Genomic DNA, 23239 nt, shown 5'->3' on the forward strand with positions numbered 1-23239 from the left:
TGCGGTTTTGCAAGGGGTTAAAAAAATGGAAAAGACTAGAAAAGGATATGTAAATTGTTCTGATTCAATTCGGTGAAAAGATTTAGGATATAGACGTTACTTTTGAAATGGGTTTGTTACTCTGCGCGGTCCCTGCCAGTAGCTCAAAGGAATTCATGTCGTCACATTTTAACTTAGTGGAATGGTCAGCTCTTGAGCAAGAGTTCTAGGAGTCAGTTGGCAGGGCACCTTACAAGGAAAAGAGACTGTTGTAGAGTCAAATCCTCTTTGGAAACTGATATTTTTCTCAGCTACAAGTTCATGAAGAATAGTACGTGGTCTTAACTACGATGCTTTGCATTGCTTTTCAGAAATATTGGTCATACAGACATAGAATGATGGCTAATTGATATTGCTGGTAAGTTTACTTATGTGCTAGAGGGTTGTTTCCCAGTAAAGCACGGGTTCAATAGATACTTTAACTGATGAAACAGTCAGAACACGCTAGACAATTAACTCAAGGAACAAAGCGATCCACGCGACAGTGAACAATCATAAGGAAAGAAGGAAAAATAGCAAGAAAACCTAAAATCAGGTGAACATTTTGCATTGGGGCCAACCGTTAGACCCCTGGTTTTCTAATTAATGGTAAGGGTTAGTTGTCGACAGATGTAAGGAATCAGGATGCCAGAACCTCCAAAGGCTTTGAGATGTCCAAAAAAGGCACTTTTCCAAGCCAAAATACATGTAAGGGGCAAAACTGCATGATAATTAAAACACCACGTGTACCCGTAGCTGAAGTTACTTCTGACCTTCTTATCTAGAGGAAGGTCTTCTTCTTTCAGCCACGAGAAGACTCGTGGCTGAAAGAAGAAGATTGACTTACTCTGGAAGGGTGTCGAAATTCTTCAATCGTTTTCTGGGCTAATTTCGTTTGACGATTGGGTCTTGGTGTCACAGCCGCTATGCGTATAGCAGGTTGTTTACCTGATGGCCCTTTGATGATCTATGACAGGTACACAGACAATTAGGATTTCATTATTTTGATGTCTAAAGATTGTTGATGTATTTTATTCATGGATGAAGGAGGCGTTATGGGAAACCAAAATTCTTTTTCTCGACTTGTTGTATTGCTAGGAAGATTTCTGCAATACATTAGTCTTTCATCATGGGATCGCCTCTAATAGATGTTATTCTTACGAAGATAGACGAATGTTGGACGATGAAACTAAATTAAATCAGTAATTGGCGAATAATTATACCGTCCCAACCGGAGAGTAACGGGTGCACTTTAAACGAGACCGAGACAGCTTTTAAACGAGCTGAGACAGCATTTTGCCCGTCTTTCAACAAAATTTAAAGTAGCCACTTCCACATTCTCCTACATTCCTGCAGCAGTATCAAATTTTTACCCTCCTTCACCACAAACAGGTGCCATGAAAAAAATTTTTTCAGTGATGGAATCGATGTAATCAATACTCTGAATAGGAATTAATGTCAACTGTATGATTTGGGATGCATCTTTCAAGTAAAACGTACCAACACTTCCGCCGACTGTCTTATTTAAACCTGAAAAGGCTCATTCAGACTCAAGAAGTCACACGAGTCGTTTAGAAGGCTCTAGACTATGTGGATGTTGTGGGCGTTGAAACCCTAAGTTTCCATGCACCTGCCTTAACTGGTTCGATTCACTTAGATAGGTAATCTTCATTTTTCGGAAGGTCACTCTCCTGTCACTACAAGCGACTTTCCCAGTAATCGTAAGTGATATAAAAGTGAGTTTACTTTGAACCTGCAGAGAAGACTATTGATGTATAACTGGGAAAAACCACCAACTTTCATAATGTTCTTTATAAAGGTGCTGGTAACTCCTTACCTACTACTGTGATAAGGGGTTTTTAAATAATAACCTGTTATTAGTTTCCGGTTCTTTTACCTTGTAACAGTGAAAGCGTGGGTCCAATTTCAAAGCTACACCCATTTTCTTATCATTTACAGTTCGGAGTGGAGGCCTCTCCTGCCACGTGCTAATTTTTATCTTTTTTGCGTTGCCTTACTGGTACTATCGAGTATTCTTCTTTTTTTTTTTTTTTTTTTTTTTTTTACCATCAACGCCTAGAACAGGGCATATATTTTGATAAATTGCATCATCTATGCTCTAACATTGGTGAAGTGTGAGCTTGGTAGGGAGAGTCAAGGGATAGGTGTGTGTGTGTTTAATATGGTGCGAGATGTGGTCTGAGGGGGCAGTATGTCGGTAGATCCAAAGTGATTGTATGGGCGCCAGGATTCATGTCTCTCTCAGTAATTATGCCAAGGGTTTTTGCTTAAGGGTAAAATTGGAAATGAGAAAATCTTTTAAGTGTTAGTTTGAATTGATCTTAGTCGTATCACAATGAATTTCATTCCTCAATTTGATCTGATGAGTTTGTTTGCTATTTTTACCACAATTTCCTTTGAACAAAGTCACTGATACGTAACGGAAGCCAAGTTATTAATATTTATTGTTTCCATCCGGTCTGGCTCGCGCAGGAATCATGTAAACCTCTCCCAGCGTGTGGCTACATTTTAAATAGCTAATGCCTGAGGGGTGCAAGAAAACTTTTCAAAGGCGTGCGTCCAAATTGATCCAAGTCCAACATCTTTAGATACTTAAGCAAGCAAAATAATTATGACAAGGGAACTTTAGTATTCCACTGCGAAATGCGGAGACATGGGTGAAAATGCCGGCTCAATTTCAAGCGGTTCTTAACACTGAGACTTAATAACGAGCAAGGATTACTCCTGTATCGGTGGATTCTATGGGAAAACCTGGATTAAATAGGAAGACATTGAGAAACAAAACATAACGACGAGACTTGATCGTGCGAAGGAGCAAGACAGCCGTACCCATCGTTACTTAACTTGATATTTACTCGGCCAATTTTTGGTTTGTTTTTTTGCATATTATGTCTTTAAGTTTTCAGAGGGTCTCGGGTTTGATTAACGCATAACTGATAATAATGTAATCGCTTGCTATTGGACAGATGTACCATTAAAATTAATGAATAAAAATTGTAGAACAAGCAATGTAAATATCTGGGCCGCTATGAGAAAATTGAAATAACTTGACCCTCAATGAATGGCTCAATAATTTCCTGCCTGGCTGACAAACATTGTCAGTCTCGTTTTCAGAGCCTTCGTTGTCTTATTTGGCTTGGGAGGGTCCAACATAAGTTTGGCGGGTTGCGAGATGAGGGTTAAAATCGAGGCGGGATTTAGGAAATGAGAAATTTTCAGGGCGAGATGTGGGATGAAAATAGGAAGATGAGACCTGGATATGCTCCGTTTTGAAGGCGGGATACAGGATGGGTATAGGCGGGATCACAATTTAGCTCAAGTTACGAGCCACACCACCTCAGATACATCAAAAAATATTTATTTGCTTTACAAACGGGCTCAATTAATGCTCCCGTGTAAATTGGGGTTGACTGGTCTAAATGGCTCTGTAATATGTCCAGTTTTCTCAGTATATGTTACAAATGTTAATAGACCCACACAGCTCCATCGTGTGATATAATTTTGCTCTCACGAGTATTTCTTGAACGCCCCTTTCTCTATGATATTACCGGCTCTTTGAATGTTTGTCTTAGCAGTGGTCGTTGCCGTGGTAAATGCCACTTGCTCATAAGGATTTTTTTTAGGTTTGGAACCGTTGGATAGTATTGTTTTACAAAGGGCATGATTCGATTGTTTTTCTTTGATGGAGGAGGGCCCGTTTACGTCCTTAAAATTTCACTTCTGAGAGTGTGGTTAATTAAGTTCTTCGGTTTGCCTCTCTCTTCCTCTCTCTGCTCGATGTGTTGTGAATTTTTTTGTTTTGCTTTGAAGAATTAGCATTGAGGAGTCGTTACGCTCCGCCTTTAGCGAAGCCTTTGCTCCAGGTGGGTGACACGTCGTGTAGAACGTGTACTGAAATGTCTCTGTTCGTTTGAAGTGGGTTCTTACATTGAGAACTGACTACCTGTTAAATCTTTCATCATCATAGATAACTCTTACCATGAAAGTAGCTTCTGAGACAGATTTTTGATTGATGATGGCTGGCTGGTGTTTATTTGCTTGAGCTTCGGTTCAATGAACTGTTTGACGACATCTCTGTTGGTGTGCTAAAAAGAAATTATGTCGTCGAAGTAGGGTTTCCAAACGAGCAGTTTTTTAGGTATATGTTTGGTATAATTGCACATAAGCTCGTAACTTCCTTTGAAACGAGTATCACTTCTTTCGGAAGCTTCGTTTTTTTTCTGTGAAGTACGTGAAGTTTGTTGTATCTTTGAGACATGACTTTTATTGTTGTTTGTTCGGAGGAATGGCTGAGGAATTTGATAGCTTTTCTGGTACTCCTTCCATGGGTGGAGTTTTTGTGTCTCACCCCGGACCATAAACAAACCGAGGAACTACTTTCTTTTAGGCCGGTTAAATAAGCCTTAAGAACGTCTTTGCCTTTCTCCATAATCAGGAGAGTACATTATCAATATTGTAAAGGCTATAGTTTGTTCATCAATTTAAATAAGGCGTTAAATAGAGCAAAATGCGTTTAACCCTATGGAATCGGGATGATAATGTCAATTGCGATAGAATGGTGGGATGGAATGAAAAATAGCGGCGAGATGCGGGATTAGAAAAGTCTATTTTGGACTCTCCATTAAGGGTGCTAAGTCCCTGTTTAAATCCAATGTTAAGGAAAAAACTGAGAAAAGAACTGAAAAAATGTGCTCGCTTTTCTAATTTCAAGTTACTCCCATCTCGTCTAAAAAATCACAAGCAAACTGAAAACAGAATCTTCGTGACTGTTCAAACAAAGGTTGCTTGTCTTCTCGTTTATGTGATTAATTTAACAGGCAATATCAAGACTCCAAAAATAAGCCAGAAATTCGTCAATTTGTTGCCGAATTGAGCGAATATCAGTTTATTAACAAGATCGGCCTAGTATTACAAGTGTCTTACACAAAATGACGAACAAAGCTCTTTTCTTTCAATTCTGAGCTTAAGCTATCAAAAGCCAATATTGACTACCACGGTGTAAAAATATTCTTGTTAACTTAAATCTGCTCGATCAAGCTGCAGGGTTCATGAATTTCATCTGATCCAAACCTTAGAGCCCCAGTGAATCATTTCCAAGCAAAGAAGTGATGTTAACCATATCATAAATGTCAAAAAGAAAACGAACTGTCATATTTTTGCTAAAAATAGCGCTCTGGTATTCCATTTAGGAACGATCTAACTTATTCAATATTGCTTTCTCTTGCTTTACGCATTAGGCAATAAGTTTAATTAATGACACTTAGCCAGAGATTTGAAAAGTGAAATTAATCTTTGGAGGTACAGTAATTAGGTCTTATAAGTGGTTTTAAAATCTACACTGACGTCAGAGAAACAGGAATAGGATTGTAAATGAGCAGAAATTCCCGAACAGTGGAAGGAATAGCCCTATAGTCGGAAAACCTGGACTAATCTTCTCTTGTCCCTTAACTATCTCAGTTAATTAAGATATACGAAGAAGTTGAATAGGAGGAATGGTTTTCGATACTGAATTTGCGAACGATAAATCTGCCATTCTCAGTCAGGGAATAACTGTAGTTATACTCTTTGCGCTGGGAATGGTTGGCAACGGAATTCTCATGGTGGCTTATTGTCGGGATCATCGCATGCAAACACCAACCAATATGTTGGTTATAAGCCACATATCCGCTGAGTTTTTGTTTTCTGTCAATGGCATTCTTGTGTACGGATCGAGTCTAATCCGACTTGAGGTTCTGGAAGGAAACCTCTGCATCCTCGCCGGCACTATCAACATGTTTTTGTTCTTCGTCTCTGTTCTCAGTTTGACAGCCATTGCCGTGGACCGCTACTTCGCTGTGGTGAGAAAAAGCCATCATAAGTTTACGAAGAACTTAGTGAGGCGTGTCGTGGTTGTTATTTGGAGCCAAGCTGTGGTATCCGCAATTCCCTGGGATTTGATTCTTATTAACAAGCCCGGAAAGAGATTCATCGCCTGGGTGCTAGGAAATTGCGAGAAATACCTCACTCTACGAGAGCATAACAACGTGCCCGTTATATCCTTTCGCATTGTACTTTGGATACTGTCCTTCATGATACCGTGCGTTGTGATATTCTACGCTTCTGGACAAATTCTTCGAACTGCTCTCAATAAACGAGTTCGCGTCCATGTACTGGAGTATCCGAGAAATCCCGTCGATGCTTACTCAAAGTCTTCGTTCACAACGATCATGATAACAACCGTGTACTTCCTATGTCTCATACCAAGCCTTGTATTGTATATTTTGAGAGAAGGCAGTTCCGGGTCGTACTACTCTCCAGCGGTTCATATCATTGCCAAGGTGGCTATGAGTTTTAGGTCGGTGTGTTATCCAGTGATTTTTATCGCTCGCAATCGGAAATTTTCGGGTCATGTTCGGACGTTTTTAAGAAAGAAATGCACACTTGTTCAGCGAACTTGTGCAGCCATGCGCTGTCGATCGCTCAACTGCCGACAAGGTGTAAGGCATGTGTATGAATGTCCTACTCATACGGGGCGCAATTCAATTCATTTTGGCATGAACGGTCAAGCTTCCGAGCTTCAGGTTACGCCCTCTATGGGTATGCCACTTAGAATAGCTTTTACGGACTTAAAAGGTATCTCGGAGAATTCCTTATAGACCTGCAGGATCAGGAAGAGGTCCAACTAAACTCCGTTTTGAACCATTTTGAATCCTATCGAACCGTTTGGCTTCCTTCGTCCGTTTTTCCTTTTTCCTCATAGATGTGATTGTCTGTGTCATACTGAGGTCAAATCAAAGACTGTCAAACAAAAAGGAATTTAGACAAAATGGTAAATTGTTTCAAAGAAAAAGTCATAAAGTCACCGGTAAATCGTGGAAAATTTTTGCTTAATTTTTGTGTTACTGTAATTAATTTTAGTAGTGGGTTCGATATTTTAAGAATTTTTTGACATTTTTCGACCTTGGACGCCGCCATTTGAAAAGAACTCAACAGTTAACCTGGCCTCACACTCCTCAAATGGCAAGAAATCACAACGAGCGGTTTACAAGCAGCGCCTGCTCTCATTATGGCCACAAATTCATTCTTGGAGTCATGAATACCTTTTTGTAGGTTCTTGTAGATTAACCAGATCGTCAAAAGATGGATTTTTAAAGGTAATAGGACCGAGTGGAGTCCAATTCGGTCTGTATTTATTAGAGTAATTAACAAAATCAAATTTGTTAATTACGAGTATGATTACAGACAGAATTGGACGACACGAAGTTCTGCTTCCAATTAATCAAAACTATGACAAAAATTAAGAAGGAAACTAGACATCGGTTCTACGTTTTTATTAAAAAAAAACAACGACAGATAACTCGGCGAATTGTAAGAAAACACCGCACACACATGACGCGTTCTGTCCATTTACACGGGCATGACCTGTGAACTGTGCTTTTACATGTCGTATTACACTGTCCAATCATAAGCATGACGCGTACACTGTCCTATCAGCGCTCAAATCGGGTTGGTGATAATTAAAAATGATATTAACCTAGCTACTTTATACAGATGTAAAGCATTCTGGTCCATGAGCAACGATACAATTAAAGATGGCGACATTTGGGTTACTGTGTCGAATCTTAAAACCCCACTGAGTGTTACTTTATAGAATTCGCTTTCACCCTTTTTAACTGCCGACGTAAACATTGCATGGTCTCTTGAAAATAGTGCTGTGACGTAGCATGAACGGATTTCCTGTACTACCTTTACCGCGTAGCAATTTTCGTCACCAACGAGCAGAGGGTAATGCTGAGTCACCGTGAAGCCCAAGTGTAATGTTTTGTGTAATGAGGCGTTTTTAATGGAGAACATGTTGTGAAGAAGTCTAGCGAGGTACTTTTACTAATTCAGAAGAGCTCATTCAACGGGAAACGAATCCACAAATAGATAGTATACTCAAGTGAAGGTCTGATGGCAACAGATTTCTATCGTGCTCCGTCAAAGTTTACGAGAAGTGTCCTCACAACGTTTTTGTTCGCTAATGCATATAGCAGATAATTTTTCAAGGTAAATGCAGCTTAAGGTTATCTAGATAGAGGATTGGAAGTGTTGTGAGTACGAGAAGCTGTAGATCCCTTTTTATTTTTAGACTGGGTTTAATGCTTGACGCTGATTTTCATTTCATTATAATCATTGCAGAGCCGACTATTTTAATGCCTATTTGATCATATTGAGATCAGCTGAGGTTTATTACCCACAAACAATATTTGATGGTTTTGCATGCGATGTTAATCAGGAATAATGCATATTCAGCACTTTTCCCAGATGTTCGGTCACATGCTTTTAACTGTGACATTTCATTTCTCAACAGGCAGATTTTCGCGTCGGTAATTAGTAGATAGTAACAACCCCGTGGTGTGATGCTGTTGCATTTTTTTGTAAAGATGTGCATTGGTGGCGGTTTTGGTAGGTCTGTTTGAAATATCCGTTGATAGATATCTAACCGTTGTGAAAAAAAGAGCGTTACGAAGTAACAAGAAGACAGTTCAGAATCTTTTTGTGCTCAATCTGGATTATGTCCGTGGCCTACGGGATTCCTTGGCGCAATGTCTTTCGTGGAACCATTTTTCAGGAATTATATCGCACTGATTTTTCGTAAATTATTTTTCAGAACTGACTGCAACCGACAAAGCCTTCCAGGGCGTTACATTCACCGTTTTCTTACTGGCGTTTTGCTTCATTGTTTTTACGAGTTACCGCATCCTGCATACATCCGCCGCCGACCAGGAATCATTTGAACAAATAAAAATCACGTCGCGACGATCAATCAAATCTGAATTCACTATGATTATTATAAATTGCAGTCTCTTTCTTGTGTTTAATACCATCAACTGTTCCTCTCTTCAAATGCGAAAGGAACTTCTTTCTTCACTGCGAGGCTGAAAACTAGTTTTTGATTCATTTTTCGAAGATTAGGTTGTGCTTTCGATCAGCTTGTTCCCCTGCCATTTTTAGAGCTCAAAGTCACAAATTTTCTAGGTACATTCGTGAGTTGTTTCACAGAAGCATTTGTGGCCGATATTAAATGACAAGTCGACGACAATCGTCAAAAATTGTTGACGTTTACCATTAACTGAGCACTTTGGGACATGGAACCTAGTGATTCCTATGCAATAAGTCTTTGGTTGACATCCAAAGCGATCTGACCTTCATGAACTTGGAGAAACACCCTTTCAATAAAAAATGTAGACTTCATGTTGCATAATACAAAATGTTATTCAAACATTAAGGCCGCGATCAACGAGTTTTGTACTTATTGCAACATTACTTTTTTTTTGGAGAAAGTTTTTTTGTAATCCAATAGCAGGATTAACAGCATATAATTTTTTTTACAAAATGAAAACCCTATCAATAACGTGTATCTCAACGCCTCGTAATGCGTAGCGGTCGATATCATGTATTAAAGCGTTTTAGCGAAGGTCTTCGTTTAGAAGTTCGAGCCTACTTTTCCTACGAAACGTAGACCTTATCATTAAGGTGTATTTTAACGACTTACACAGCATAGCGCCGGGGCGTAAAGATTGACTTTAACCAAAAAAAATTGTTCTGAAATGCTGTTTAATGTAACATATACAGATCAATTTGCAATGATGAACAAAGACATTTGAAACAATCGTTTTATTGTCAGCCACAAATCCAGGTTTTTTTTTTAAATAAAGCCTTGCAAAGCCTTAGAGGATGCTGCAACAGCAATAGTGGCTTATATCCAAGCGGGGCCATGCATGTGACATCCTCTATTTGGTCTTGGCGTGTTTCGTGCGATATATACAGCGCTCGAACTTCCCCTCACAGGTTTGTCTTTCGCATGAAGTGGGCGCCTTTGAGGAAACTGAATTTCAAGTACTTTCCTTCCTCCGGATAAATAATAACATTTAAGTTCGATTTCAGTGTTGAACTTTAACCTTAGTGCCACCGTGGAGGTCTCCAATGACGAATTTAGTCTCTCGGTTGTAAATAACACGATATGAGTTTTGTAGCTAGATGATATTCTTTCCCATCTTTTTACAGTCTTTTTGGAACTCCGTAATATTCTTTATGCACAAAAATTCCCCTATTTAGTATGAGTTCTTAAATGTGCAACAAATGTGTTTTTGCTTAATGTGCGTGACTGCGAGACGTTTACTGTCATATACAAATTAGTTTAAGACGTGAACTTGTGCATCACGCTTGTTTACAGATGTTGGACGAAGGCACAGACAGGAAGACCGGGGCACAGTCAGTATGACGTCATTCTGTGTTCAGTTATTATTCGAATCGGAAATTTTGACTTGATTTTCTTTTAGATCTCTGATGCAATGTTTTGAATTAGTGGAGCTGTTTGGGACAGTCTCCTTGTCGGCGCGTATTTTTTGGGGCGTGTACTTGTTCATTGGTAGCCGTTAAGCTGTTGTATTATTGATAACCTTTGAAACCACCTTACAGTGGCTGAAATCCATACCCGTGTTCAGACAAAATGCTCAAAAAATTACACCATATGGAATGACACTAACCTGTTTACTTAAGATCATATGTGGAAATAGCCTTGACCCATTCCATGGGCCAAGAACGGCAAAGTATGGAGTAATGAAATCGTTCTAGGTGTGACGCAGACGGCATATCTCTTTACTAACGGCTTAGGATTATGTCACGCATAGGTCTGCTTTTGAGACGAGGCCGAGCTCTGATTTTGCCTATAGATCATTGATTATATTTATTTTCAATACAAGTTACTTTTAAAAAACGATGAAAACGCAAAGAAATCCTAAATGGGGTCGACTACAACCATCCTACGGAACAAAAACTGACCCGTAGCTGCAGTATGTGTTCCGCTTGCGTCACATGCGATTCATAATTATGACATAGATACCTTGATGACACAACAGAACTTCCCCTGCCCTACTGAGAGCATAATATCTTACCGCATATCGTATTGATTACATGATTATCAGACTAATTCACTTAACCTGCACGTGAGAGATAATTGAACACGCGAGGAAGTGTTTCGTGTGATATTTATAGCACTCGGACTTCCTCTCACAGGTTTGACTTTTGCATAAAGTCGGCGCCTTTGAGACATAGATCGAATATTTTTTAATGTTCTACTTTCTTTTTAAACTTGGTGGTAAATGCCATCAAAGGGGCTCTTCAGTTATGAATTGTGAACAAGTTGTGAGATTTCTCAGTGGGAAACTGAAGAAATATTCTCTGAACCGCAGTAAAATCCCTATTATATAAGATTGACAATTTGACACCGTCTTGTGCACGAGTCACGTTCTGCCTTCGGGTGATGACAAATTAATTCTATAAAAGCTGAAGCTTAAGGGGTTGGGCAAAAACGCCTCATTTCATTTTTTCTGCGATCGCCAGTGTAGTGACAACTTCAATGCCGAATTCACGATGCCGCTGTGGAAAGCTTTTGGCCTGATTACACTGCTAAACAGTTTTGTATACTCAGGTAAGGTTTCACCTAGCAAAGTCAAAGAGGACTGTGAACCGGATACGTTTCAGACTGAATAGTGTTTGTAGCAAAGGAAATAATCCTTTACTCTTGCAACTGATTCTTCAGCTGACAACCTTTAAACTCAAACTTTGTCACCATACTCGGGATTCAGAAGAAAGAGGAGCGCATTCAGCAAATATACTCTTGGGTTGCAAACCCAGCGGGAGACTTGTGTCTTTGCAAAAGAGTTTTAATTCATACGCCGAGTCATATTCGAATCATACTCTTTTGAGCTATTGACGCTCGTGCCACACAATTGCTTTTCAAAAAAGAAACACAAAACATGTCCAGGTTGTATATTATTATTTGTAAAGCATGATATTTATTTTGGCGGAGTTATATGGTTGCTCTGATAAAACATAATTAATTAGTGTGATAACTCCAGACTAGAAGTGGCGGCTTTATGTGTCAAAATGTGCGATGTTCTCTTTGACTACATTTTGTTTTCTGAGAAAGCGGTAACTTTCAGAGAAAGCGGTAACTTTCTGTGAAAGCGGAACTGACGCAATGTTTCCTTCCGGTTTGCTCAGTCCTTTTAGATGACAAACGACATAGTCTTGCCCCAAGACATTGCAAATTGAAAACAGACTAACCCATGGAACGAATTTGAAAAATAATCAATCTTAAAGATCGAAAAAGTTATGATTCTGGTAATATTCCCTAAAAAAAAAAAAAACTAAAGCTATGCTAATTATGCCAGCAGTGTTACTTTTAAACGGTTAAGTATATATGAAAGTCATATATTTGAATTGCGGATAAAGACGTGAATGAAAGTGATCCTCGCAGTCACTTTCATTCACGTCTTTATCCGCAGTTCAAATATATGACTTTCATATATTCTTAACCGTTTATTTCATCACTTCACGGGTTTATTTAGAACCAACATCATGACTAGCTCCCATTTGGCTTGTTAGCTCAGTTGGTAGAGCGCTGCACCGGTATCGCAGAGGTCATGGGTTCAAATACCGTACAGGCCTGAATTTTTTTCTAGCCTTATTTTCACTACTGCCTAAGTAACTGCGAGGATCACTTTCATTCAAGTGTTACTTTTATAAAAATAGCAAAAATGATGCTCATGTTCCAAATTATACCAAAATTATGCAAGCCCAATCTTTAGGGCCCATTCCCGACCCATTTCACGTCTTCTGCGAAATCACTATTTTTCACGCTAGCATCTCCCGAACCATAATGAAACTCTCTCTGCGACTTCATCGACCCCAGTTTTTTACCAATCTATTCTTTGTCTTATAGATAATCACGTTCTTTCGCACTATTGTAGTTCAAGCCTATCGTGGTACTCCCTTCAGCGACGAAATACCTATTTTAAATCATGAACTTTCTCTCTCCCATCTGTTATGTTCTGAACTCTCCTGTCTGAACTTGAAGTCAAATCACTTTTTTTTTGTTGCGCCATTTATTTTGCTTTCGCGTTGTGGTGTATTTTATTGCTAGAGTTCCGCCGACCTAACTTTTTAAAAGCGAGTCGTCAGAGCCAAAACTAAAATAGGAGAAAATTTTTGTTTGGTTTATCAGCTACCATATTAAGGCTCCTTAGGCGAATTAAAATGAATGAGCAAGCACTAAAAAAGATGTGCTCGAATTTGGTCGGAACTAGTTGAGTTTAAAAAGGTAAAGAGGCCTCGGTGGCGTTCTCTTGAGCTTCTTTCCGTGACGTGTTAGGGGTGCTACTAAACAGAGTAACGCAGTAACGAGTAACGGCACCATTTGGACGCTTTAGGAGCAATCTTGCTAGGGCAGGCCGGAAAACACATGGGATTGTTAGTTATAACTTGTGATCTTCACCTTGAACACCTGAACTTCTTATTTAAAACTTACTTTTAAAGTTTATACTGAGCATCGTTGAACAAACAAAATCCAAGGTTAGGGGCGAACCTAACACTATTGTGGATCGCTTCGATTGTCTACGATCTGACTGAAAACGAACCGTGGAAGCAGTTGAAGGTCAATGGCCGATTAAATTGATGAAATAATCTTGTTTACAATAGCGGCTGGATACATTGGTTATTGAAACAATGCTAATTCAGCGGACGAGAATAATCGTGTGCTTTTAAAATTTCACTCAGAAAAAAAGGAAAACATTTGATACATTCAGAGGTATATCGTTTCGAGGCAGAAGACAAAAAGGATTCGTTTTCAATTGCAAGCAAGAGAAACTTTGCACGAAGGAGGGTAGGGAAATACCTGTACAAAGGACTAAGATCGTCGCGTTGCTTCGCATAAACAGTGTGTTTGCAGGTGAAATGATATCAGGTTTCAAAGAGAAGACTGTGCACTAGGCCTTGGATACGCCGAGGGCGGTAATCAAGACAGAGGGCGGAGTTTGTCCCAATACAGACCGACCTACACTCCCAGGGACACCTCTTTGAGGTTTTTTCACCCACCCCCCTTCCTCATCCAGTGTTGTTGATGACCAATGTTTCTATGCTAATCCCCTTACCCCCCAGTGGAGGCAGTACGACGAGTCCCACTATATGGTGTCTTAGATTGTAGACGTGTGAATGAAATCATTATTTTTTTTCTAAAACGCAGCGTTTACCGAAAGAAACCGAATGATTTTGTGTTGTAATTATGGCAAGATCTCCATAAACTGAAGAATTTTTGCAAATGGTAAAGAAAACAGAGGATATGAATTCATCGAAACATTTTTAGGACCTGTTTACATGAAGGTGGAGGCCCCCTAGTAGGTGGGGTAACCCGGCTAAACGTAGTCGAAAAATAGCCTGCGTTTACATACGATATTACAATCTACGGGTTACACCTCCTTGACGGCTTACCTCACCTGCCTGAGGTCCCTCAAGTACATATAAACAGGCCCTTATTTATGTATTGTTAAAGATGTTACAGCTTCCAAGCAAACTTTGAGACATTTTCATGAGTATCTGTCACGATCTGACACCTGTCAATATGAGAGTGCATAAGAAGAAAAAATAGCGCACGTTCACTCTTGAATTCACAACAGCACTGATTTGGCAAACAAACTGGAGTTAATGGACTATCGTGACGATTTGTTCTTCAAATTAGAGTCAGCGATCGTACAGAAAGTATCATTCACTTCCATCGACGATTAATCTACGAGGATTTACCCTTGTTTAATTTTAGGTGGCAAGGAAAGTCACTTTAAGTAAATATAAATGTAGTTTGATGCTACTCTGGTTTGCAGATTTAATGAATGTAACCGAAGAAGTTTGAGTCTATGAATTGTAACTTCTTCGGTTACATTCATTAAATCTGCAAACCAGAGTAGCATCAAACTATGTCTGATTGTCCACCTGGTTGCCGTGTGAACTTTAATATATTTTAAATATAAATGTATTTCTTGAAGTTATGGGAGTCTGTTCGTTTGTTTGCTTCCATGGCATATATAAAACGGAGGCAAATGAGACACTTCCTTTAGATACAAGGGGATTTAATGCGGCGTTTACTCGTTGAATTTCTTCGTTTTCCTCACTGTGATGGGCCGTTGTAGTGAAACTGACTGTTTGCTTTGGTTGCAGCTACTGTTACGGACCCTGCTATAGATGTCTACATTAGAAGCGAAGGGTGTAGTGATAGAGGAAAGACTCCGAACACATGTGGTATTGCTTATATCAAGGTGAACGGCAAGGATTACTCTCGTCACAGCAGAGGACATAACGTTGTTGTCGTGGACGGTGCAACAGGTGTGTGAACCACTGTTATGATCTTATTTCTCACATTCACTCATGATAAAGGAAAGCTCGATAAGAGTAACACGGAGAGAGCTACTTGAATTAGGCGAAATAAGCAATCAACAACAATCAACATCTGATTTTTGTCACTTTCAGCCTCGAATGTTGTATTGCATTGCGCATGGCTAGTTCTGATTGGTTCATTGGATCAGGTTTTAATTCTCGCTTCGTCGTCTTGAACGATTCTTCAACAGTGAAATCAAATTTTTTCAGGACGTAATTGTGCACATTCTTGCATCCATGACAAAAGAATATTATTTCCCATTCTAAGTTTACCGTGTATAATTTCGGGTTCTTAAACCAGGCATGTGTTTTTTGTATATATATATATATATATTTCATTTTTTTCCAGGCATCATTCTTGATTCTCAAGTTTTCGACACCCATGGGGATAGCTCTGCTGGTAATAACCTGGGGAAGTACCTCAACAACACCAAGGGAAAGTATGTAATTTTGGTTCAGGTTTATAGTGTAGTTCTATGATTTTACTCTGAGGAAATCACACCTTCAAAATGATGCCCCACTCTTTTTATCGCGACTATCATATTTAGTTTTAAAAATAATTTTTCCTGAACAGACGACTCACCAGTGTAATGATCACGTCCGGCTATATAATGAAGGACTACTTGCGATCGTAGGACGAGTTGGCGAAGTGGTTAACAAGTGTTTTCTATACTCTCGTTGATTCATGTAACTTTCCAGTTCAAATAGTTTCAAGTCAATTATACGTGTAAAATACATCATTGGTCTAGCCTCTATTGACTTCACAACAATTGAACAGGAAAATTACATAAATCAAAGAAAGTAGAGAAATCACTGAGTAACTGAATTACATATTAAGATTGAAATTACAAGTGTTGACATGTAAACTTTTCATCAAAACAATTGTCACGAGTTTGGCTCCTGTTGGATATCGGAAACCAAGGGCTAACCTTTTTTCTGTGGATTTAGCATTTTGTTATTTTACTTGCTTTAGCAAAATTGTTTTGGTCGCCGTTCAAGACGAAGGCTCGAGATATGCTTCATCGGCGGTTAGCGCTCTCAGGAGACTGGGAGCTAAGGGTCCTGTTCAGGGAAGCTTTCGGTCTTCTTTTGCTTTTGCTGGTTACGCGGGCAGAGACCGACCAGCCTGGATTATACAACAGTGGAAACAGAAATATCTTGGGCCCAGTGAAATAACTTCGAAAATTTCCCTATCATCAAGTATGTCAAGTCAGGAAAGTTTAATGTACTTAATGTCTATGCTTTTGCCAAACAAGTAACTCAGTTTGAGATCGCTTAGTACCTCTTTGCTTCCACAAGCCACCGATGTACATAAATCAGTGAATGAACAAGATTTTAGGGTTTCTACCTTGATCAACCAGTTTTCGGGAAATGGTGTGCTTGTCGGTTAAAATCAGCTCTCTTAATCACACTAGCCGAGCATTGATTGAGAGAGGAGCGAGAATGAACAAAACCATGCATAAGCCGTTGCAGAAACTTGTGACAGCCTTTCTGTGCCACTAAGTTTAATGAGGATGACTCTAATTATAGGCAAAATAACTGTCTAACTTACAGGAAACTATAAATGTCAAAACCAAACTCTACACGGAGACAAAGGCGTCATTCACTCACCCAACTATCCAGAAATGTACCCAGATGGGCAATACTGCATGTGGAGGATCGTAGTGAACGCATCTTTCCAAGTGGCTTTAATGTTTACACGCTTCAGTCTACAATCTGAAAACAACACGGACGCTGTTTATGTGTACGATGTTAATAATCAAACAAGGGAGGTGTTAGGAGTGTTCTATGGGGGTCAGCCTCCTCCCAGGAATGGAATTTATTCCTCATCAAACAGCCTTCTTGTAATATTCAGATCAGATAAGGATGGTTCCTTCCCTGGGTTCCAAGCCTCTTACAGCGCTGTTAAGTGTTCTGGTAAGAGACTGTTGATTGACAGCATTACAAATAAGTATGGACAATTTCAAAGTTTGAGATATATCTTTGCAAAAACTTGGAAATAATCTGCTTCAATGCGCTCGGGAATTTTACAAAAATCAGAACAAGCCATAACCACTGACACTATTGAGTTAATCGAATGAAAACGTGTAATGTTACGCGTGAAGGGCGATTCAAAGCTGCGTTGAATTCCTAAAAATTGACGTGGCTCCTGGGCTTAAACTTTGTACCATGAAAAATATTGTATATTCAATTTCGTTTGCGAGGCATGAAAATTTCAAAAGAAAGCTTATTCATGAGTTATTAATTAGAATTTGGCGCTCAAATCAGGTGTACATACCGGCTGTTTGACCTCTTGTGTCTGATAAATTTGCAGGAGCCCTTGGAATGGAGAGTGGCGCTATTTCTGGTGCCCAGATAAGTGCGTCCTCGCAAATGAACAACAACAGCGCACCAAGACAAGCGAGACTGAACTCCATTGAACAAGGAATCAAGAAAGGGGGGTGGTCGTCTCTTAAAAATGATCATAACCAATGGCTTCAGGTGGATCTTGGCAGTCACACCACTGTGACAGGTGTGGCGACTCAGGGAAGGAACTCAACAAAATGGCGGCAGTGGATAACAACTTTCACGTTACAGTTCAGTTTTGACGGAGTGATCTTCCAGTCATACAAAGAACCTGGAAAAATGTCAGCAAAGGTAAAATTTCTTTGGATGACAAATTTTATCACCTATTTTTTAAAAATTAATTTCGAATGAAATCTTCTCTGAATCGGGACTTCCCAGCGCTTTTCGAGAAGTTTCGAGAATGTTTTCTGCCTTTTTACCACTCAATCAACAACAATTGAGACATAAACAAGTGTTTTTAAGATTTTTAAAGTCTGTACATGAGCATCTTCTGAATGAAGGTAGGGTTTTTTTCAAAGCTCAGTTAGTTTTGTTTTTAACTATCAGGTACTTCACGCCAATCAAGACAGTGATACAGTTGTGTATAACAAGTTGATCTCACCAATCAAAGCTCGTTACATCAGGCTTTTGCCAGTCACGTGGTACAACCATATATCACTCAGAATGGAGCTTTATGGGTGTCAAGGTATTTCATAAAATTATGGTCTTTAGTTAGAAAAAGTTAGTGTTTGAAAGAAAGCACATCTCAGAGACACCAAGCATAGGTATATAACACTTCTAATGCTAGAGGACGAAATGTACTTTGCAATCAAAACATAATAAGATTAAAACCGAGGAAAGATATAAAGAAAATTGTACCAAGAGAAAATTGTTCACAAAACTGATTAAGGAAATCTCCTTATGGCCTAAATGTTCGATTTCACGCCAAACCTCCTTTTAAGGTTCTAAATCATTTTCCTTTCAAAGAGAGAAGAGAGCCATAGTATCTCATTCCACTCTTACACAAAATCTATAATTTTTCAAAAGCACATGCAGGTGAAGTAGGATCTTAGAGTGCCTACTTTTCATCATTTTCAGCGCCTAGTTTATGATCTTTGATGATAAAAAAGTTACCTCTACCTCCTTTGCCGTAGATCTGTAAAAGTAATCGATAACAGATGACGTCGAATGTAGTCGGAGCAAAAAAGTGGCTAACGAGGACCATATTTTGACGTCTTATGCGATCTTCTTTCTTCTTCTGTGTCATGTCTGATTAATCCCATTTAGGTTGTTCGTCACCACTTGGCATGGAAAGCCAGGTTATATCCGATGCTCAAATCACCGCCTCCAGCCAATCGAGTAGTGACTATTCTGCAAAATTTGCACGTTTAAACTTCGGCGGCTGGGCTACTTATGCAAACGATCAAAGACAATGGCTTCAGGTGGACCTTGGAACTTACTCAACTGTGACAAGTGTTGCAACTCAAGGAGGGAAATTGTGGTATTGGTCTTCTTTTGGGACGGCTAGCTACAATTTACAATACAGCGATGATGGAATGGTGTTCCATTTTTACAGGGAACCTGGAGAAACTGTACCAAAGGTATACACAGAAAGTAACTTAAATGCTCATGGAATACCTTTGCTCATGTGACAGATTCGTGAAAATACTTACTCATTATATTATCACCTTTGGCGTCGCACCATGAAGAAAAATTTTAATTTTTAAAGTCACTTACGCGGTTACCATTCATTTTTCTGTTCTTCCTATAGTACTTCTTGGTGTCAATGGTCTTAAGATGTGCAAATTCGATTATGTCTCTATAATTATACTGTGTTTGATTTCACAGGTGTTTAACGGAAATCAAGACTCCCAGTCAGTTGTGTCTCACAAGCTGAGGCAAGCAATCACAGCTCGTTACATTCGATTCAAACCTTTAGCCCGGCACGGTTACAAACTTGGAATACGAACTGAAATATATGGTTGTCTAGGTATTGTCCAAATATTGTTTTATACAGGATATGTTGTGGGAAATAGATGTTTGTTATGAAGAGGGGGAGTTCTTCACGCATTCGAGGCTTAACGAGGAGAGACCCTGTTACAACATTGGTATTTCATAATTGTACATATATCACAAATCATTAATTTTAGACTGAATCCATACTGTCGAATTTGCTATTAAACATACACTTTTGCAGCTACAAATGTCATTTCTAGTGTAATGACTGAAGACTTGACTTCTAAATTATTTCTATTAAAAATATGAATTAGAATGGCTTTTATCTCGCGAAAGGAAGGTTCCTTCAAATTTAGTATCCTTTAGCTGTTAAAGTTTATCCTTCGTAATTTGTTGGAAAAACTGCAGGTATTTTTAACGATGATCGCGTTTTAACGATGCAGTCATAAAAAGTCTTCAACTGAATCAGGACGCGGCATTCTTGTAAAGTATCAAAACGAAAATGACTATAGCTAGGATATCGTTATTTCAACCTTTGTATTTGGGGGAGCTGGATTACAGTTACATCATTAGAAGCTTCCTGTCTAACAATAGATTAATACCAAAATTTACTCATTACAGAATGCGCTATCCCTCTTGGCATGGACAGTAGGTCGATATCTGATGCGCAAATCACCGCTTCCTCGCAACTGGATGGAAACCACTCCGCAGTACAAGGCAGGTTGCATTTTCGGGCCGAAGGAAACAAAGCTGGAGGGTGGTCGGCTCTTGTAAATGATGCCAACCAATGGCTTCAGGTGGATTTTGGTAGTTACACTCGCGTGACACAAGTGGCGACTCAGGGGATGAACGGAGTTGATGAATGGGTAACCAGATACAAGTTGCAGTATAGTGATAATGGAGTGACTTACAAGTTCTACCAAAAAATTGGGGACACATCGGTCACGGTATGGCTTATCCTCAGTTAAGGAATTTTATCAAATGAGCTAACTTCTAATATACATAATTGTTTTCATAAATGAAAATATACATCTGCAAATACCGTAATTCAATGTTTGCACTCAGTATGAACAGGACATAACCACGGGTAAGAGACCACGGAAGCACTCTGTTAATGTACTACTGAAAAATGATTTATTTCTTTCTTTAGTTATTTATTATCACCTGTTATTTCAAGTGCAATTCTGAAAGTAAAGCCGGCCAAAAAAAAAGACAACAACAACAAACTAGCAAACAATAGAGTAACTTATGGTATTTAGGCATCAAATTAGATCTTAATTTGACTGTAACATTTATGACGATTTCCAGGAGTTGAAGGGAAACCAAGATCGTAACGAGGTTGTGTATAATACACTTCGTCCGCCACTCAAAGCGCGCTATGTCCGTATAATCCCAACACAGTGGAACAAACATATCTCCATGAGGATAGAGCTCTTTGGATGTCCAGGTAATCGAAAACCATTCGTGGCTTTTAAAATATTTTCTTGTTAGGTTATCTCAGTGTATTTTTTTTCAGCCATACTTCCTCCTGCAGTATGGCTAAAATATTTTCCCAATTTTACTGATTGTATAACTTGTTGCGTGCGTTTGTAGCTGTCAACCTTTTCTCAATTTCTTATTTACCGTGTATTTTTGATTCTGACAATCTGGTGGTAAGATCTAACATTATTTGGCCTCTTCTTATCATTTTTTCACTTGAAATTGATGCAAAGCAAAATTACTTGATAATGAAAAGGTCACTATTAGGGTTGACTCAAATCTGTCGCGGCTGTTTGTTGTTAACCGCTACACAGACTAAATGTCGACCAAAGGTCATCCAGTTATGGAACTACTTTATAACATACTACCTCTGAAGCTTAGTGGAAAAGTTGTCGATTACACCTGAAAAAACAACATCAACGTTTTTTGATTACGCAAACAAGCTGATTTAAACAAATTTAACCATGACACGATTAAACGTTTTCCGGATCCGAAAAGAGGTCTTCTTTAAGCCATCGACAAAACAATTCATAGGACGCTTCTAAAAATGACAATTGCTAAATTAATTTCACTTGAAAATGAAGGAATAAATTAAGTTCCTTAAATTTCTCAAACTAATTGCAACTTTGGTTCATTTACAAAGAAGTTTTTCCACATACACACGAATAAATTTAAAAAAAATGCTAGTTTAGGAGAATGGAAGGGAAAGAAAGGAAAGATGTCCTCAGCATTTTGTCGAGAAGTAAGACTCGGCAAAACACACCAACTTACAAATTATGTACTCAGGTTGGAAACTTCACCAAGTAAACTAACTTAGGATAATTGATTGTCTGTTATTTTCTCCTTAAGCTTGCATTACACCCGCTGGTATGGAGAGTGGAATGATCGCCGATGGCCAAATCAGTGCATCATCACAACTGGATGATAATCATGCACCACAGCGCGCCAGACTGAATACCAAGATAAGAGGAATAAAGCAGGGCGGTTGGCTTCCTCTTACAAATGACCGTAATCAATGGCTTCAGGTGGATCTTGGTAGTTATACTCGAGTAACACGAGTGGCGACTCAAGGGAGGGATGGCTATGATCAGTGGGTGATTTCCTTTGAGTTAGAGTACAGTATTAACGAAATCACTTTCAAGTCTTACATGGAAATTGGTGTTAGCAACCCTAAGGTATGCAGCTCCAACTAATTTAATGCAGGGCTTTGAGAATTATTGGCATCGTTAATAAACTTCAGACAGATTTCAAAGTTTATTAATTATTTGCACATGCAATCTGCCTAAAAGCGGTCTTTTGTTAATTTTCACGCTGTAATTGTAACGGATTTGAATCATGCCTAACAAAGTAGCTTCCTAACCTAATGAAAGCAAAGGCCATGATACACTATGGATCTCAAGGGCAGTTTTTCAGTTAAGGACCTCTCTTGTAATTGCGTAGCTGTACCACTAGAGTGTGTTATTCAAATGTATGACAAAAGGCAGACAGAACTCTTTCATTTCATTGCATATCATTCGCAAGCTCAAAGCATCATTTTTCCCTAACGCTAACGCTATCTGTTTTCCTCGCTTAGATATTTCCCGGAAACAGTGATAGTGAAAATGCTGTTTACAACATTCTTAAACCTCCAATCACAGCACGATACATAAGGATCTTACCCATAACGTGGCATAAGAACATAGCGATGAGAATAGAGATCTACGGTTGTACAGGTAACGTAACAAATAATTCCAACAAAACACGGAGTAGGGCTGCCCTTTAATATACCTTTTAAGAAAGTACCGGCAATGTAAGAGGATAAATATATAGCGCAAATGACACAAGTGTAACTTATTATTTCGCTCAAGAAAGTAGACTTACAGTCTGGTATAAGGAGGATTTGCATCGGGAAATAAATTACAGTAGACACACTCAGTGCAATAACATTCACTTTACCTACTTCTTTGAAGTGCATGCCATTTAACCATCTTTTCTGCTCTATTCAGCAACACAACACTACCAACAATGTTGATCTCGTAGAAGGTGCAGCATGCGGGACACGTGTCAAATATGACTAATAATAGCCAATCTCACCACAGTGATCTCTAGCTTGGTAATACAGCCTTAGGGCGAAATTTTTCGAGCTTCTGGAACTCGATTCTTCTAGGAGAGCCCAGAATTTTTCCCTTTTTCTTGCTTCTGATGAGACGAATGAATTCTTATTCAATTA

General features: G+C 39.0%; 2 protein-coding genes and 1 long non-coding RNA gene across 3 annotated transcripts in view; all 3 read left to right on the forward strand.

The window, feature by feature from the left end:
* The first annotated feature begins 5531 nt into the window (after positions 1-5531).
* On the forward strand, positions 5532-6674 carry LOC131787898 (rhodopsin-like). Its single transcript, XM_059104972.1, has one exon. It carries the CDS (start codon positions 5532-5534, stop codon positions 6672-6674), a length of 1143 nt encoding a protein of 380 aa, XP_058960955.1.
* Positions 6675-7618: 944 nt separating this feature from the next.
* LOC136279313 (uncharacterized) lies at positions 7619-9369 on the forward strand. Its single transcript, XR_010716812.1, has 3 exons — positions 7619-8067; positions 8372-8466; positions 8672-9369. It is a non-coding gene; the product is annotated as an uncharacterized lncRNA (long non-coding RNA).
* Positions 9370-11389: 2020 nt separating this feature from the next.
* Positions 11390-23239, forward strand: part of LOC131787901 (uncharacterized) — a 28594-nt gene continuing 16744 nt past the window's right edge. The window contains exons 1-13 of the mRNA XM_066162926.1: positions 11390-11494; positions 15055-15219; positions 15620-15710; positions 16244-16470; positions 16825-17187; positions 17585-17907; positions 18163-18301; positions 18883-19196; positions 19444-19585; positions 20173-20498; positions 20860-20998; positions 21880-22205; positions 22604-22742. Coding sequence (XP_066019023.1) covers positions 11437-11494; positions 15055-15219; positions 15620-15710; positions 16244-16470; positions 16825-17187; positions 17585-17907; positions 18163-18301; positions 18883-19196; positions 19444-19585; positions 20173-20498; positions 20860-20998; positions 21880-22205; positions 22604-22742 — 2752 coding nt within the window. The 5' untranslated portion in view covers positions 11390-11436. The remainder of the gene's footprint in view (positions 11495-15054; positions 15220-15619; positions 15711-16243; positions 16471-16824; positions 17188-17584; positions 17908-18162; positions 18302-18882; positions 19197-19443; positions 19586-20172; positions 20499-20859; positions 20999-21879; positions 22206-22603; positions 22743-23239) is intronic.

The sequence above is a fragment of the Pocillopora verrucosa genome, chromosome 3 (assembly GCF_036669915.1).
Source record: "Pocillopora verrucosa isolate sample1 chromosome 3, ASM3666991v2, whole genome shotgun sequence".
NCBI classification, from domain to species: Eukaryota; Metazoa; Cnidaria; class Anthozoa; order Scleractinia; family Pocilloporidae; genus Pocillopora; species Pocillopora verrucosa.